Source organism: Jaculus jaculus, chromosome 5, assembly GCF_020740685.1.
Source record: "Jaculus jaculus isolate mJacJac1 chromosome 5, mJacJac1.mat.Y.cur, whole genome shotgun sequence".
Taxonomy (NCBI): domain Eukaryota; kingdom Metazoa; phylum Chordata; class Mammalia; order Rodentia; family Dipodidae; genus Jaculus; species Jaculus jaculus.
Window position 1 is genome coordinate 168,612,375 of NC_059106.1, and position 18,345 is coordinate 168,630,719.

An 18,345-nucleotide genomic window follows, 5' to 3' on the forward strand; every position below is an offset into this window, starting at 1 on the left:
TTACAGGTCATTGCCGAGGCTCTTGGTTAGATCCTATTGCTGAAGACACTGCATATTTGGACTGTAAGGTCACTGAGAAATCCTGCTGGAGCTGACCTGAAAACCTCCTCCATGCAGGTCAGCTGACAGAAAGCTGGAAAAAGCCATGCTGCATGCAGTTCAATGGGAGAGAGAGAAATCACCAGTGAACTCAAGAGTGGACACTGTAAGCCTTAAATTTGGCCAGCCAGGCCAAATGAGCCATGGGTGCAATAGTGGCACATCTGTTATGTGGGAAACCAACTGCCCTCTAATCTGACTAGTGGCCTGCTCCATGGGAGGGAATACATACCTGATACCAAAAACCTACAACAGGGAAGTCATGAGCCCTAGGGGTATAATGTCTGCTGCTGTCTGCCTAAATGTATATACTGTGCTCACCAAACTGCCCAGAAAGCACTTCTCTTAATGTTCATACCCATATATTAATGCTGCTCTCACCTTTGGTAGAGAATCTTCTCTTTTCAGATGGTGGGGACCTTGGGATGACTCAGAAGGCACCACGGTGCTGAGAAGAAGTGACAGCAGAGTGCTCAGCACTGAAATATATCAATCACACCTTCCAAGGCTCAGGGTCCATTGAGGAAGAAATGGCTAAAAGAATGTAAGAGCCAAAGGAAAGGTAGGACTCCTTACAACATGTTCCTCCAGACACAAAATGGCCTGGATATCCATGACCTCACAGTACCTGACACTACCTACACAAGACCATCATAATAGGAGGAAAAGATCATGACATCAAAATAAAAGAGACTGAGAGGGGGAGGGGATATGATAGAGTGGCGTTCCAAAGGGGAAAGTGGGGGGAGGGTGGGAATTACCATGAGATATTGTTTACAGTTACGGAAGTTGTCAATAAAATAAATAAATAAATAATTTTAAATAAATAAATAAAAGAGACTGGATGAGAGGAAGGGATATGATGGAGAGTAGAGTTATGAAAGGGAAAGTGAGGGGGTGGAATTAATCATGATTTATTGTCTATAATTATAGAAGTCATCAATAATGAAAAATTTTTTTTAAGTTGGTTCTTGCCATCACGCAATGCAAACACTCTAGCTTTTGCTCTGATTGAAATGGAACAACAGTACAGGGGGTTTGAGCAGAAGAATGGCATAATCTGACTTGCTTCCATTCCTTCCTCAAAGTACTTCAGATAGAAGAAAACCGGCTATAAAACTGCATACCATAGCCGGGCATGGTGGTGCACGCCTTTAATCCCAGCACTCAGGAGGCAGAGGTAGGAGGATCCATGAGTTCAAGGCCACCCCAAGTCTCCATAGTGAATTCCAAGTCAGCCTGGACAAGAGTGAGACCCTACCTCGAAATACCCCAAAAATTAAAAAAAGAAAAACTGTATACCACCATCAACAGAATTATAAAAGTCTATAACAAGAATAGGCATTTGAGGTCAGCCTGGACCAGAGTGAGACCCTACCTCAAAAAACCAAAAAAAAAAAAAAAAAAAAAAAAGAATAGGCATTTGATAGCTAGCCAGGTGTGGTAGCACATTCCTTTAATCCCAGCACTCAGGAAGCAGAGGTAGGAGGATTGTGGTGAGTTCAAGACCACCCTGAGACTCCATAGTGAATTTAGGTCAGCCTGAGCTAGAGTGAGACCTTACCTTGAAAAACCAAGCAAAAAAAAAAAAAAAAAAAAAAGAATAGGCATTTGGGCTGGAGAGATAGATGGCTTAGCAGTTAAGGCACTTGCCTGAGAAGCCTAAGGACCCATGTTCAACTCTCCAGATCCCATGTAAGCCAGTACAAGAGTGAAGTTGCACATGCCCACTAGGTGGCGCAAGCATCTGGAGTTCAACTGTAGTGGCTGAGGCCCTGGAGTACCAATTCTCTCCCCACCCCCCAAAAAAGTTAAAAGACAAGTAGGCTTTTGTCATGAGAAAAATCAGTTGTTTCATTGTTGATATGTTTAATCTGGACTGGCTAAAAGAGCTTCCAGAAGGAATACCAAGCTACAAATGGGTTTTTATGTCAGGAGAAAAGCAGCTTCAATTGTTGAAGTGTTTAATCTGAATTGGCTGGAAGGCCTTCCGGAGGGAATGCCAAGCTGCTATGGGCAGGTACAAGGAGCTTGAGTGTGCCCCTGGCTGCAGCCTGCCTTACTGGTTGTGCTGCAAAAAGTGGAGCTTGTTTCATAAAATTAAGTACAAGCTTCCTAAACCACCTCAAGGACTTTTCCAAGGGTACATTCAAAGGCTACTTTCTGTGGCTGGATGTGGCAGTGCGTGCCTGTAATGCCAGCACTAGAGTGCTAAGAACAGGAACGCAAGTCTGAGGTCACCCAAACTGCATGAGGCCACTCACGCGAAAGGAAAAGCAGTGAGAGCACCACAGTAAATTTAATGAGAAGGAGAAATTTACACACGAATACTAATACTTTTTACATACACACATCCATTCTTCCTTACAGATACTTGTGTGTGTGTGTGTGTGTGTGTGTGTGTGTGTGTGTGTGTGCATGAGCATGTGTGTACGTGCTAGAGAGGAGAATCTAGGCTTGTGCGTGCGAAGCATGTGGTCTAACACTGAGCTAAGGTATCCTAGCTCTTAAATATCTCTTCCTAATAAATAAAGAAATAATGAACAAAAAATTTAAAAATATCTCTTCCTAAATAAGCAAGAGGAATAAAGAAACAAAAAGAAAAAATAAAAGGAAAGGAAAGGAAAGGAAAGGAAAGAAAAGAAAAGAAAAGAAAAGAAAAGAAAAGAAAAGAAAAGAAAAGAAAAGAAAAGAAAAGAAAAGAAAAGAAAAGAAAAGAAAAGAAAAGAAAAAGAAAAAGAAAAGAAATGAGGCTGGGCGTGGTGGCACATGTCTTTAATCCCAGCACTCGGGAGGCAGAGGTAGGAGGATCACCATGAGGTCAAGGCTACCATGAGACTGCATAGTGAATTCCAGGTCAGCCTGAGCTAGAGTGAGACCCTACCTCAAAAAAATAAAGAAATTGAGAGTCACATCTAAGTTCTAAAATTAAGGACTGGTATCTCTGGGGTTCTGAAGCGATTACAATTTCCACATCGGTTTAGAACACAGAAGTAGGTGTAGATGAAGACAAACTTTTTTTTTTTTTGAGATAGACAGAAAGAGGCAGAGAGAGAGAGAGAGAGAGAGAGAGAGAGAGAGAGAGAGAGAGAATATGGGCGTGCCAGTGTCTCCAGCCACTGCACACGAACTCCAGATGCATGTGCCCCCTTGTGCATCTGGCTAACGTGGGTCCTGGGGAATGGAGCCTCGAACCAGGGTCCTTAGGCTTCAGAGGCAAGCGCTTACCGCTAAGCCATCTCTCCACCCCACAAACTTTTTTTTTTAAACAGAGAGAATTGGTGCACCAGGGGCTCAGCCACTACAATCAAACTCCAGATGCTTGTGCCACCTAGTGGGCATGTGCAATCTTGCACTTGCCTCACCTTCGTGTGTCTGGCTTATGTGGGATCTAGAGAGTCAAACAGGCAAGTGCCTTAACCTTAAGTGCTAAGCCATCTATCCAGCCCGAAGGCAAACATTTTTAAATCGCTGCTAGATAAAGGGTAGATAAGAAAAAACAAGGTACTAATTATCACTGGGAGACAACGTATGCAGTGGCAGGAAAGAGAAAGCTAGTCTTCCCTTGACTATGTCTCCCAGACCATCTCATCTGCCCCGCCACTCAGCACTCTGATAATGCCCTTGCTATCAAATTACCTGGTATAGAACATCTTTATCAACACTCAAGTCTAAATTAACTTCTGACTTTAAGTTACTCTTCTGAAACCACTCTTAAAAAATTTCTAAAAGTCGCCAGGCGTGGTGGCACACGCCTTTAATCCCAGCACTCAGGAGGCAGAGGTAGGAGGATCGCTGTGAGTTCAAGGCCACCCTGAGACTCCATAGTGAATTCCAGGTCAGCCTGAGCCAGAGTGAGACCCTACCTCGAATAAAAAAAAAAAAAAAAAATTTCTAAAAGTCAGGCATGGCGGCGCATGCCTTTAATCCCAGCACTTGGGAGGCAGAGGTAGGAGGATCGCTGTGAGTTCAAGGCTACCCTGAGACTACATAGTGAATTCCAGGCCAGCCTGAGCCAGAGTGAGACCCTACCTACAAAAAAAAAAAAGTTCTTAACCCAGCATATACTTGATCATCTCCCTCCCAGTTGGCTAAAGCTTCTCTTCTGTCTTACCATCCACTCACTACTGGCTTTCCTGACCTGGAATTCACTTTGTACTCTCAGGCTGGCCTTGAACTCACAACAATCCTCCTACCTCTGCCTTCCGAGTGCTAGGATTAAATGTGTGTGCCCCCACACCCAGTACAGAGAAAATGGGCACACAAGAACCTCTAGCTGCTGCAAATCAAGTCCAAACGTAAGTGCAACCTTGTGCATCTGGCTTTACAGAGGTAGTGAGGAATCAAATTCAGGTCATCAGCCTTTACAGATAAGCACATCAGCCTTTACAGATAAGCACCTCTATTGCTAAGCCATCTCGCCAGTGCCCCCTAAGCAGACTTCTAAAAAAAAGTTCTCCATATTTTATTTATTTATGGGGGGGATGGGTATGCCAGAGCCTCTAGCCACTGCAAATGAACTACAAATGCATGCATGCATTACCATGTGCATCTGGCTTACATGGGTTCTGAGGAGTCAAACTTGGGTCATTAGACTTTGCAGGCAAATGCCTTAACCACTAAGCAATCTCTTGAGCCCCCAGTTTTTTTTTAATCTCTCTCCATTTACCTCTGTACTCCACACCAGTATGCCCCTCTGACCTCACTCCTCTCTTCTTACTCTTCCACATATTCTCGCTGGACAATGGTACTGACAGCATTCCTTTTCATCCACCTTTCATATACAAGTTTTAAAATGTTCATGTCCAGCCAGCCATGGAGGCTCATGCCTGAATTCCCACATTCACAGGCTGACACAGGAGTGCTGTGAGCTCACGGGCTATACAGTAACGTTCTAGCCAGCCAGGGCTACACATTCAGACCTTATCTCAAAAAGTGGGAAAAAAAATTAATACTCAGGCTGGGCGTGGTGGTACATGCCTTTAATCCCAGCACTCAGGAGGCAGAGGTAGGAGGACTGCTGTGGGTTTGAGGCCATCCTGAGACTACATAGTGAATTCCAGGTCAGCCTGAGCTAGAGTAAGACCCTACCTCAAGAAACCAAAAAAATAAAATAAATACTCGTTTCCACCAGGACCTACCTTTGTATTCTAAAACAGCAAAGTACAATTAAATACAGTACAGGTCACACATCTAATTTAAGCTTTTCTCTGCTTGCTTACATGCATGAATGTATGTGTGCATGTTTATACGTATGTGGGTGCACATGCTTGCAGGTGCACATTTGTGTGCACACATGGAAGCCAGAGGACAACTGTGGGTGTCATCCTCAGGAATGCCCCCATCTCTTGTCAAGACAAGGTCTCTCATTGACCTACAGCTCACAAATTAGGCTAGACTGACCAACCTGCAAGCTCCAAGAATCTTCTTGTCTCTGCCCCCAGCACTGAGACTACACTAGGGATTTTCATGTAGGCAGGGAGGCAAGCACTTTCACTGAGCTTTCTTCATACCCCTAATGTAAAACTTATCAAGAGATATACTTAAAACATGAGAAATTAATTTTATAATGCTTTAACCCAATTTGTTACTTCTTTTTTTGCTTATTTTCACTTATTTATCTCAGTGCAACAGAGAGAGAGAGAAAGAGGCAGATAGAGAGAGAGAATGGGTATGCCAGGGCCTCCAGCCACTGTGAATGAACTCCAGACGCCTGTGCCTCCTTGTGCATCTGGCTAACGTGGGTCCTGGGGAATCACGCCTTGAACCAGGGTCCTTAGGCTTCACAGGCAAGTGCTTAACCACTAAGCCATCTCTCCAGCCCCTATTATTTCTTTTTGTTTGCTTTATTTTTTGAGGCAGGGTCTTGCTTTAGCCCAGGCTGACCTGGAATTCACTATGTAGTCTCAGGGAGGCCTTAAACTTACAGCAGTCCTCCTACCTCTGCCTCCTGAGTGCTGGGATTAAAGGCATGTGCTACCACGCCCCATAATTTGTTACATTTTTAATTTCATTCTGTGATCAAGATAAAAATTACTACTTAAGCGTTTTTGTCTCATTCTAAGTATAATTAGAGTATATTTTATACTTGCAGCTTAAGTCCCACATTCCATTCTCAATAAATGCACGTAACTAGTGTCTGCAATTTTGAAAAGTATAGTTCTGAACATAAAAGTTATACCTAGAGCAGGGGAGGTGCCTTAGTAGTGCTCTTCAGCTCTCCCTGTGTAAGCATGGGGACCTACGGGGGCCTGAGAGACTGCTCAGTTCAATACCCACGACCCAAATGAACAGCTGGGTTTGGCCACCCATTTCTGTAACCCCAGTCCTTCATGGGAGCAGAGACCTAAGAACTGCTAAAACTGGTTGGGGGGGATGTCAAGTTCTGGGATCACTACAAGATGCTCTGACTCAAGTAAGAGTGATGGAGCATGACCTCCAGCATTCCACCCGGGCACACGCGCGCACGCACGCACACACACACACACACACACACACACACACACACACGGAGGTCCATGGAATTCCACTTGAACACATACACATGTACACACACACACGCACAGGGGTGCATGGGATTCCACATGGACACACACACATGTACACACACATGTGCATGCACACACACACAGAGGTGCATGGGATTCCACACGGGCACACACACATGTACGCACACACACATGGAGGTGCATGGGATTCCACATGGACACACACATGTACACAACCATGTACACACATGTACACACACACATGGAGGTGCATGGGTTCCACATGGGCACACACACATGTACACACACACACACGGAGGTGCATGGGATTCCACATGGACACAAACATGTACACACACATGTGCATGCACACACACACAGAGGTGCATGGGATTCCACACGGGCACACACACATGTACGCACACACACACGGAGGTGCATGGGATTCCACATGGGCACACACACATGTACACACCCATGTACACACCCATATACACACACACACACGGAGGTGCATGGGATTCCACATGGGCACACACAAGTACACACACACATGTGCCTGGGATTCCACATGAACACACACACACACACACACACACACACACACACACATGGAGGTGCATGGGATTCCACATGGGCACACACACATACACACACACACACGGAGGTGCATGGGAATCCACATGGACACACACACACACACACACACACACACACGGAGGTGCCTGGGATTCCACATGGACAGACACACACACACACACACACACACACACGGAGGTGCCTGGGATTCCACATGAACACACACACACACACACACACGGAGGTGCCTGGGATTCCACATGAACACACACACACACACACACACACACACACGGAGGTGCATGGGAATCCACATGGACACACACACGGAGGTGCCTGGGATTCCACATGAACACACACACACACACACACACGGAGGTGCCTGGGAATCCACATGGACACACACACACACACACACACGGAGGTGCATGGGAATCCACATGGACACACACACGGAGGTGCCTGGGATTCCACATGAACACACACACACACACACATGGAGGTGCATGGGATTCCACATGGACACACACTCCCCCAATAACAAGGTCACGTCTAAAACTGAAGTCTTCTTTCTCCATAGGTGCGCCTGTGTGCCCTGTACCCGTGAGGGCAGCGGCTGTGTGAGAATGGAGCACAAACGTCCCCAGGCGCCTGCACTCCTCGAGCATGAGGAAAACGTAACCAGTGACCCTGCCCTCTGCTCATCTTCCTAAACGTCTCTCACATCTCTGCTGTAGTGTCTTCTTTGTGCATCTTTTAATTACTAGACTCACATTAAGTTAGTGACCATGTTTTCACTTCTAAAAATCTTCAATATTTTACACAATACCAGACACATCACAGATAGCCACTAAGCACTTGCTATGTGAAGAAAATAACTGGCAGAAACATTTTGACTTGACTGAAAATAAGACTCAGAATAGTAGCACTAGACACCAAGCGGGAATGAAGCTGACTGGAGAGCGAGCTCAGGGGTGAAAGCGCCCGGACTCAATTCTCGAGTGCCCGTGGGAAGCCAGGCGCAGAGTAGAGGATGTATCTGCAGTCTGTCTGCAATGGCAGGAGGCCCTAGAGTGCCATTCTACCTATATATCCTCACAAATAAATAAAAATATCTTAAAGCTGGGTATGATGGGACACACCTTTAATCTCAGCACTCAAGAGGCAGAGGTAGGAGGATCGCCATGAATCTGAGGCCAGCCTGACACTACAGAGTGAGCTCCAGGTCAGTATGGGCTAGAGTGAGGCCCTACCTGGAAAAACTGAAAAATAAAAAATTTGTTGTTGTTTAAGAAGGGAGTTCATCACCTCTGATGAAAATAGCATAAAAAGTATGTTAGCTGCTTTAGATTAAATCTCATACTAATTGTAACATGTATAAAGTTGATATGAAGAGATCATAGCCTAACAAACCACAGCAATTCAAAGATACAGATCAGCAAGTCCAAGTGTCTGTTCATACGGACCCAGAACTACAGAGGAGAAGCCACTGGTGAAGATCACAGAGCAAATAAATGATGGTCCTGCTACACAGAGCACCTGTTTATCAGTAGATACCAAAATTGCTGTGTGGCTTCTTAAAAAATCAAAAGATTACAGGAAGTCAATAACTACAACCCTCCTTTAAGAAAAAGAAACCACAGAATCAAGGTCTACTGTGCTCCCAGGCTTGGTAAAGGTATAAATTTAAAAATTCAAAATGCAGGAAAGCAAATTAAAACTAAAGCTAGGACAAATCCAATTGACCAAACAAAATAATAAGCTAAGAATTCACAGGAAAAGCAAAGGATAAAGAAAAAATAATTATGTTTATAAGAAACAGTTTTGCTCTCTTAAGCTATTCATTCATAGCTCTTGTAGACACAGGCTACGCAGCACAGAACTTAAACCTCAAGCCTTAATAGGCCATTAAAAGTCAAAACAAAAATATCTCATTGTATAACCGTCTGATTTATAGATTTTTGTAGAAATACATCAAAGCTCAAAAGTATTATGTTTAAATTATTATTACATTAATAATTTCACTAAATTTACATTTACTTGGGGAGGTTTTAAAAGGGAGAAAAAAATCAAATATAATTACAAACTAAACATGCAAGGAATTAAAAAAATCAAAACATTAAAATAAAGTATTTGTAAAAAGTCTCTACAATTCAGCAGACAAGATTAAGTCTGTTAAATGTCCACAATCTGTTATCACAAGCTTAGGATGGCTGAATGGACGCAGCCTAGCAGCAGAGCACCTGTGCAGCATGGGCAAGGCTCGACGTTCACAATCCCCAGCACCACACAAAACAAGTGGGGGGGCAGTGATGTGATGAAAAGATTAGGTGATTTACACTTCATTTCTTCATTATTTTCTTCTACCTTATAGTCTTTTATTAAGTGGTTGACAAAATCCTCAGCATTAACTCAAGAAAAGTAGTCTGGCCTACTAACAAACTAAACCTTAAAAAAATAATAAATTACTTAATAGATTTTGAGAAACAATGACAGTTCAGAAAGAGAGTCAATATAATATGTCAGACAGCCATCCAATAGGAGTGAGGAGTCAAGGCATCACATCTTATATGGAGTAGCATCAATGTGACACCGTCTCTAAAACTAGAGGCCTTCTTCACACAATGAGCACTCTTTATATTATATTCTCTTTAATAAAAGAAAATTATGACTAAAGGAAAGTTCTACTAGCCAAACAGGGATTATTCTTAAATATCCACTTGAGTGCACACTGCATTTTGTACTTTTAGTTCAAGACAGGGAAAAAATTATTAGTCCATTGTATATTTTAACATATCATGTCTTGAATCACTAGTCTGAGATTTCAAAGTCTTGACAGCATTAAAATCCCACACCTGAAAGACTTACCATTTTATCTAGATGTTCAATGGATCTATAAATCTCCCCCTGGGATTCATCATAGTAACTGTAACGGAACCTCTGACCTTGAAACAAATATCATGTACAAAATAAAATAGGGAAAAATTAGAAGCTAACAAGAAAGCAAGCTCTTAACAAATAACTTCAGTTCTCAAGAAAGGCAAAGCACAGCTTGCGCCTCTGAGAATCAATTCCCAAGAGCCCTTTCCACAAAAATAACAGGCATGTTTGGGAAGGTGATCAGGACATGACATATCACCAATGTTTTATGATGTGGAACCTCAAAGTCACCAGCAACACAAGAATAAGGAAACAAAACAGCTTAAAAGTTAGAAGCATTGTTAAACATTCATCAGTCTATCATTGGAGGTAAACCCAAAGAATATGACTCAAGAAAATTTAAGAAAACTACCTCAGGTAACAAATAATGAAAGTTTAGTTCCTGTTGCACAACTGCAAACAAAGATTGATCATATGGCAGAAGAAAATGTGTAAGTCAGTGATATTTGTGGCTTGTATAATTTTTAAGACCTCAATTTTTAAGTGTGTTTGACACTACTCAAAAAGTATTGATACTAGTACCTTATGAAATGTGCACAAGTCACAAAAGAATGAATATAATAAATAGTTCTCTCCTGACAAAATCTTAGTAAGAGTACAAACACAAAATAGTCACTGTTCAGCTGTTCTTAAAAGAACAGAGAGATTTTAATGGAAGAAGCTTAAAAAGTAGACAGAAAACAAAAGTTGACAAAATGCATTGTTTCCTACTGCATAGTCATATGAAATTCAAGTTAATATTCATAACTAACTACAGATTATTTACCTCAGATGTGTTCTAATTTTCAGCAATGCCTTTCTTAACTACTCTTATATATATATCCTAATTTTTAAAGATTCACCAAAACCCATTTCTTTTTTTGTTGCTTTGTTTCACTTTTGTTTTGTTTAGTCAAGGCAGTGTCTCACTCTAGCCCAGGCTGATCTGGAACTCACTCTATAGTCCAGGCTGGCCTCAAACTCTCAGTAATTCTCCTACCTCAGTGTTAGGATTAAAGGCATGCACCACTACGCCTGGCTCAAAATGTACTATATGTCTTAGGTCTCATGTTTATAGGTGTTTTTTTTTTCCAAGGTATGGTCTTATCTTAACCCAGGCTGACCTGGAATTTACTATATGGTCTCAGGGTAGCCTCAAACTTATGACAATACTCCTCTCTCTGCCTCCCAAGTGCTGGGATAAAGGCATGCATGCACCATCATGCCCGGCTTTATAGCTCTCATTAGTAAGTCTAATTATTAACCTCACATCTGAGAAAATATGTCTCTCTGGCTGGGTCATTACGATTTTTAAGTCTTCTGTTCATTTTAATAAAAATAATATCTTACAAATAATCATCAGTGCAAAACTATGAAACTTTGATGCCTTTTAAAGAAATACGATAGAGCTTAGCACTTCATTCATTTGTTGATGCTAATCACTGATAGCATTTACCTTTCTAAAATATGCTATATGTCCTTAACCTTCACATTTTAAGTGTTTACATATATAAATATATATATTACTCAACGTACTATTCATTTCTCACCACAGCTATTATCAAATTAGTATCTGGTGATGATATCCTGGAACTGACAATATACTGTGAAATAGCACCTGCTTTCTGAATGGAATAAAGATCACTCCATGTTGCCATAGCTAAGACCTACTGCTCTCTGGACTAAATAAATGTCTAAAGAAATTCATGATAATTTATTACTAAATGCTGTCCAATATCTTTTGTGAAACAATTAAATGAACACCTTAGACAAAAAAAAATCTGATTCCTTATCAGTACAGTATGAATAAAAATCTTAGAGGAAATCAACAGAATTTGTTTGCTGGTTCTTTGAAATTGAACCACGTTTCAGACTTATATAAATACATTCTCTTTCCTGATGCTTCTGGAAACAGAGGTTCATTTTAGCTACTGTCTATAACTTTGTAACTGGGACATAATTGTCTTATATAAAAACTGCTATTCCCAGGTGCAAAAAAGAACAAAAATGCAATCTGTGACAGCCATTTGCTCCTCTGAAGTCGTTTCCGCTTATATCCAAGCAAGAGTCAGAGCCACTTTCCAAAGGCAGCCGGGCCTGGGGCTCAGTGAGCAGGCACCGCGCTCGCAGTGAGGGTCCCTGCGAGGGACCAGTACCAAGTTCTTTAAAATCCCTTAAAATCCTGAATCAACGTATGATCTGATGCAAATGACATAACCCACAAGGAACAAATTTGAGCACATGCTTAGTACTTTGCTACTTCTTGTTCCTCTTTTATAGAAACCTCGTATTTAGTAGGAGAAAAACCAAGTAAAATATATGAAAAAGCTAATCTCAATTACAAAGACTATTTCACTAAAAATATTTTAATACATGTAGCTATTACACTGAATTCTTTGACTCATTAATAAACAGCTCATATGTCTTGTGATAATTTTTTCAAGTTGTACAAGTATTTTAAAATCACTTGAGCAATGAATTTTTGTCAATACATATACAGGTAAAATCTAATTTGGAGGTAATATTTTCTATCATCTTCCTTTAAACTGCATGCATGTAAGTTTACACACAAGCACACACATGTGCACGAACATACACACTAGTTAATGCTTGAAAAGTAAGTTCAAAAGGTATTTTCTCATTCCCTATGATTAAAAGTTTTTCAAGATTTCATTTGTTACTAAAGAAAATAACTCTACCATAGTGTATTAATCATAAATGCACATTTAATTATATAGTGTTCATTTAAAATAAATTATGGTTTCATGAAGCTCATGAACAAATATAATTTATCCTACAAGTTTCTACAGTTCTGACTTCCAGAACATTAGGAACCTAAGTGAGGTAACACCTGCCTCTGGACCTGGAGGGTTGGAATTGTGTGTGCTTGTCTAAGTATGAACAAAGCATATCACGTAGTAAGAGAAAATTACTTACCTGAAACTTATCCTTTCAGAAGGTACACTGGGAAAATGGATTCTTTGAGCCCCTGTTTCAACGCCAAGTATGAGCTTTCTAGCTTTAAGAGCCACTGACACTGCCCCTAGGGGCAGGACAAGCTTTGGAACTCCCCTAGTCAGAATGACAGTAGTTTCTTCAGATGCCTTCCCTCAGTTCTTTTCAAATTCAAAAGATGAGAGGAAAAATAACCCAAGGAAAAAAAATCCTGTAAAGCAGAAACCTTACTCTTTGAGGGAAGGAGGGTAGCTCATTTGTGAATCCATTCCAGAGCACGCTTTCTGAGAAAAAGAAATACAGGTAAGTAATTTTCCCATCTCCAAAGGTGACTGGTGATTAATGAGTGGATTCACAGTGTGTGGAGAGTATGCTCCAGGGATGTCTATTTAACACACAACAATCAACTAATGAGGACAAACAACAATGAATGGTACAGAAACCAACACTGCTTTATAAATACCTCAAAACCAAAAGTAAGAAAAATATTAACTATCTCAACATTAAGCTACGCACTACCAAAGCAAGCACTGACCTGGGAGAGTTGATAGCTAAAGCCTCCAAGCACCAGTCAATGGACGGACTTTCAGACATATGACCAGTAAAAACTGATATTTGTACACATACAGTTGTGCATATATGCTAACGCATTTTTAAGTGTCTGAAATCTGACAAAAATGTTCTAGATAGATTATTAGGCAACTTTACAATAAAGTCCAAAACTGGTAACATTCATATTTAGAAAGGAAAGTATATATTTTCATAAAGGAAATACTATCTAAGTAACATCAAATAAATAATTTGACAACTAAATGTGATCACAGAAATGTACGAAGATTTGAGAAGACAAATGTAAAAGCTTGAACAAGACACATTTTAGGAATTAACTACCTTACGTTTGAACTAATTTAAGTACCTAGAAAATGATGTCCTTACACCATATACAGAAAGGAGTGTGTTCATGAATAATCACTTAATACATACTAAAGAAATTTGAATAGAATGAATTTCATATTTTTTTTTTCCTGAGGTAGGATCTCACTCTAGCCCAAGCTGTCCTGGAACTCAACTCTATAGTCCCAAGCTGGCCTTGAACTCACAGTGATCCACCTACCTCTGCCACCCAAGTGCTGGGATTAAAGGCATGCACCACCATGCCCAGCCCATTTAGGGTCATTTGTAATAGGTGATCTGTATTTATAAAAAGAAGTAATTTATTTCTAGAAAAATTAAAAATTGCTACAGACAACTGAAGACTTTATTCCCTCTTAACGATATATGTCTTAAAATATAAATCAGGTAAATTTATTGAAATTAATTAGCAAAATTATAATTGCAAATAAAATATAGAAGCATAACTTCACTTTTAAAGAATCAATTTCTGTTAGATCCAATTTCATTTAGCAATCTATTAAGGGGTCATTTATATACTTATATTTATATAAATGAAAGCTGTCCAAAGAAGTCAGAAAACATCAATATTAAAGATCAAACTTTAAATTTGGGGACCAGAATTTTAAAATTCTCCATTTTTTGAAGGGGAAATAGTATATCTGAGACAGAGTTTCATGTAATCTGGGTTGGCCTTGAACTCATTATGTAGCCAAATCTGACCCTCTTGAATGCCTGATCCTCCTGCCTTCACTTCCCAACTATTCTTAGAGGTATACACCACCATGCCCAGGTATAAAATTTTTATACAGAACTATCATACAGGGCTTAAAACTCGGTAAGTATACCAAGTATTGTGACAACTTACTTAACCATGATTAAATCAGACACTAGCAGCAAGCAGGAAATGAGGAAGGATTATGATGTTAGACCATTGTGGAGCAAGTGCACTTCCTTATGTATAAGACAGGCGATGAGATAAAAAGGAGAGAACTGAATGTAGTCAAGGGAACAATAAGAATGAGAATAACAAAATTTTGACTTTTGTTTCTCCAATGCCTTGTTTCACTCAAAAAGAAAATGTCAGAGTATTTGGGAGAACCAGTGACTAGAGAGGGAAAATGTAGTCACTGTCAGCAACCTAGATATCCCTCAAGAGAATCAAATTCCCTACAGGCATGTCTGTGTTATCTGTCAATTGTGCACAATCAACTGAGTGATTTTCCCCCACAAAGCAGCTACTTGTAATTATGAATTGTTAAAAGCCTTTCACAGGTCTCTGTACAGGTACCTGAGGAGCGAAATCTTTCCTCTGAAATTATTTACAACACAGTGTTATGACTGCTTTTACATGGTTAAAAAAATCAATGTGTCTAGTGCCCTGACAAGAAGAAAGATTGCTGGGTGAGTTGTCACATATTAGTTATCCCAGCACTTCAGAGGCTGAGACAGGCAGATTGCAAGTAAGAGGAAGCCAGGGAGGGAAGGAGGGAGGGAGGGGGAATAGATGATTGAGAGAGAGAGAGAGAGAGAGAGAGAGAGATAGGTAGGTAGATAGATAGGTAGGTAGATAGATAAATAGATGATAGGCAGGCAGATAGATGATAAAAATTCTGTCTTTAGAGAAAAGGGAAGGGAAAGAGATGAAAGGGGAGAGAAGGGAGGGAAAGACAACCATTAAGTATTGCTTAAGAGCTGAATTTTTGACATGGAACATAAATTTGAAAATCATTAAACTTAATTGCTGAGATAGCTTAACCTTTAACTGGCCAATAATTCATATGACTCCAAAAGACATGCAAAACAGAAAGTGTCTTACTTTATAAAAATGACAATAGACATGGTATCAATTTCAGGATATTATCCATGTCACACCTGTCCAATTTCTCAGGAAGTCAGTGCCTTCTCCAAGCACCCAGAGCACCCTTAGCGAGCCCACACTGTGGGGACGGTGCTGTGAAGACGAAGCCCGAGAGAGGCCGCGCTGATGGCCAGCAGGCACCGGAGTGAGTCCCAGCCACCCGCACCCGCCTGGGGAGACTGAGGGCCCTCTTTTCCTTTTTGTAATTATTACCTAGAAATCCTACTAGTAAACAAAATAACTAAATTTCTGAGGATCTTGGTAAAATGTAATACAAAATTTATCTTTCCCTTTCAACAAGTGTAGTTGTAGAGAAGGATTTGCTGCCTTAAGCATTCTTCATTAATGAGTTTAAACAGTTGACTGGCACAGAAAATGGCAATACTAGAGTATCTTCTAGCCGGGCAACGTTACAACGGTAACCCCAGCACTCGGGAGGCAGAGGCAAGAGGATTCGAAGTCTGAGGGCAGCCTAGGCCACAGAGCGAGACCCTGTCTCGACACAGACAAAACAGCGTCTGCCCATGTTGTACGTGGACTTGTGCTGTAGTCGCATATGCTGCTGACTTGACAGAGAAAACCAGGTATGAAGACCTCAGGAGATGTAAGTCAGGTGATTCTTACAGTCTTCAAAATGAAAAGAGAAAGGATGATGGCCATAAAGTTTTTATTTCCAAAACGTATGAACATGTTTTGTTACCAAAACAAATTTACAATATTAAGCAGCCATTCTTCAGAACTGATAGTCCTTAGATCTTTTTGTTGTGTTTTTGTTTTTCAAGGTAGGGTTTTGCTCTAGCTCAGGCTGACCTGGAACTCACTATGTATCTCAGGAAGGCCTTGAACTTGCAGCAATCCTCCTACCTCTGCCTCCCGGGTGCTGGGATTAAAGGCGTGCGCCACCACGCTCAGCTTAGTCCTTAGATCTTAATATCAACTATTACTAATTTTCTAAATTCCTGAAAACAGGAATTCCTTTTTTCTATCCAAACCCTAGGATCTAAGTACTATAGTTAAATCCATTTTAAAAAAAAAAAAAGGACTGCAAGAAAGTAGATAATACCAAATAGCCAGGTGAGTTAGTTACCCAGAGAAATTCTCCAGGAAGTTCAGGAGGTTCAACTGTTCACACACTCTAAAGATGCATTTTCCAACTTCAACGTACTCGGGTTTGGACCAGCAGCTCCGTCAGGGAGGGAGTGAGCTGCCTACACCGTGTAGACTTCTTCAGCAGCTCCCCTGGACTCTGCTTCATTTGGTGCCATCAGCCTCACTCCCTCAAACTCTTTCTTAGCTCTGATGATCAAAGGAAGAATATCCAGGCACTTTGAAATATTCCCCAGGAGGAAAACTCACACCTAATGATGCCTAGTGAAGAATCAGTGCCTTATTTATAATAAGTAGACAGCTGAACTGAAATTTCAACTTTAAGAAGTCCATTCAAGGGAAGACCCAACCAAGCCAGATGAATGCTGAATCAACTCTGCCAATCCAAGAGCCAGGACTCCCTATATCTATCTCAGTAAGGATTGTTTTCGTGATCTCTTAGCATCTTATCTTAAAAATGATGGTCTTACATGTTCTTATAATAAAAGTCTATCTGATGGATGAGAAGATATTAGCATCCGAAGAACACTGAATAAAAGTGCAAAAGAGATGCTCTAAGAGGAGTGGGACTTAGAAATATCCTGGGACCATTAGAGAAAAATGAAAGCAAATAGCAGCCTAAAACTAGAAAGATACAGTTACTGACAGAGGCCATCCATGATGTCTCACTTCCTTTATCACTGAACACTGTAGAGCATCCTCACACTTTCACTTCACAGCAATCACAACAATCACTTAGGAGTCCTCACTCTCCTAAGGCACCCCAGTGAAGACCAGAGTGCTAACAGCCAACATGTTCCATTATTCAGAGGATAACTCAAATGGATCGCAATTGTGAGCAAAAAATAATCACAAGAGACTGATTACAAAAAAGCATCAGGAAAGTCCTAGCCCAGCCCAGCGCTCTTCTGCAACGTAAGGACAACTGGATGATCCACCAAAGCTAACTGCAGAGTCTGCACACATAGCTACATGGACGGAGGGTTAAAAGACTTTAGCTCCCACTAACACAAGTACCTAAAGCAAGGATGCCCTCACAGTGTGAATCCAATTATACCAGTCGCCTTTGGAAATGTGCCCCACCATCCTATTGTAACCTGAACTGTATTAGTCACATTTAAACACTGCTGCTAAAAGTGAAACCTTCCAAGGAGATTGATAAGGAACTGGAAACTCAAGGCTTAGAATGAAAAGACCCCTTTAGCCACAGTACACAGTGTCTACCATAGTTAAAATCTAGAACTTACCCCAATGGCAGAAATCAGAAGAGACCACAAAGAGATTACTAGGATCCGCTAGATATTTACTGAAGAGTTTTCCGAATTCCTGTTCTTTTGACTCACTCAGAGCTCCAACCAGTACAGGAATAATGGTAAACTCATCCTTATGGCTTAAAGAAAACAGAAAAAAATATAAAAAAGTCATTTAAGAAGTTTAAGAATAAAA

At 40.8% G+C, this 18,345-nt stretch overlaps 1 protein-coding gene across 3 annotated transcripts in view; it reads right to left on the reverse strand.

Moving 5' to 3' along the window:
* The window catches only part of Memo1 (mediator of cell motility 1), a 108,798-nt gene that overhangs the window by 14,546 nt on the left and 75,907 nt on the right, over positions 1–18,345 (reverse strand). For all 3 annotated transcript variants that reach the window (XM_045151362.1, XM_045151363.1, XM_045151364.1), the window contains exons 7-8: positions 18,147–18,289; positions 10,035–10,111 (exon numbers count right to left, since the gene is read on the reverse strand). In XM_045151362.1, coding sequence (XP_045007297.1) covers positions 10,035–10,111; positions 18,147–18,289 — 220 coding nt within the window. The remainder of the gene's footprint in view (positions 1–10,034; positions 10,112–18,146; positions 18,290–18,345) is intronic.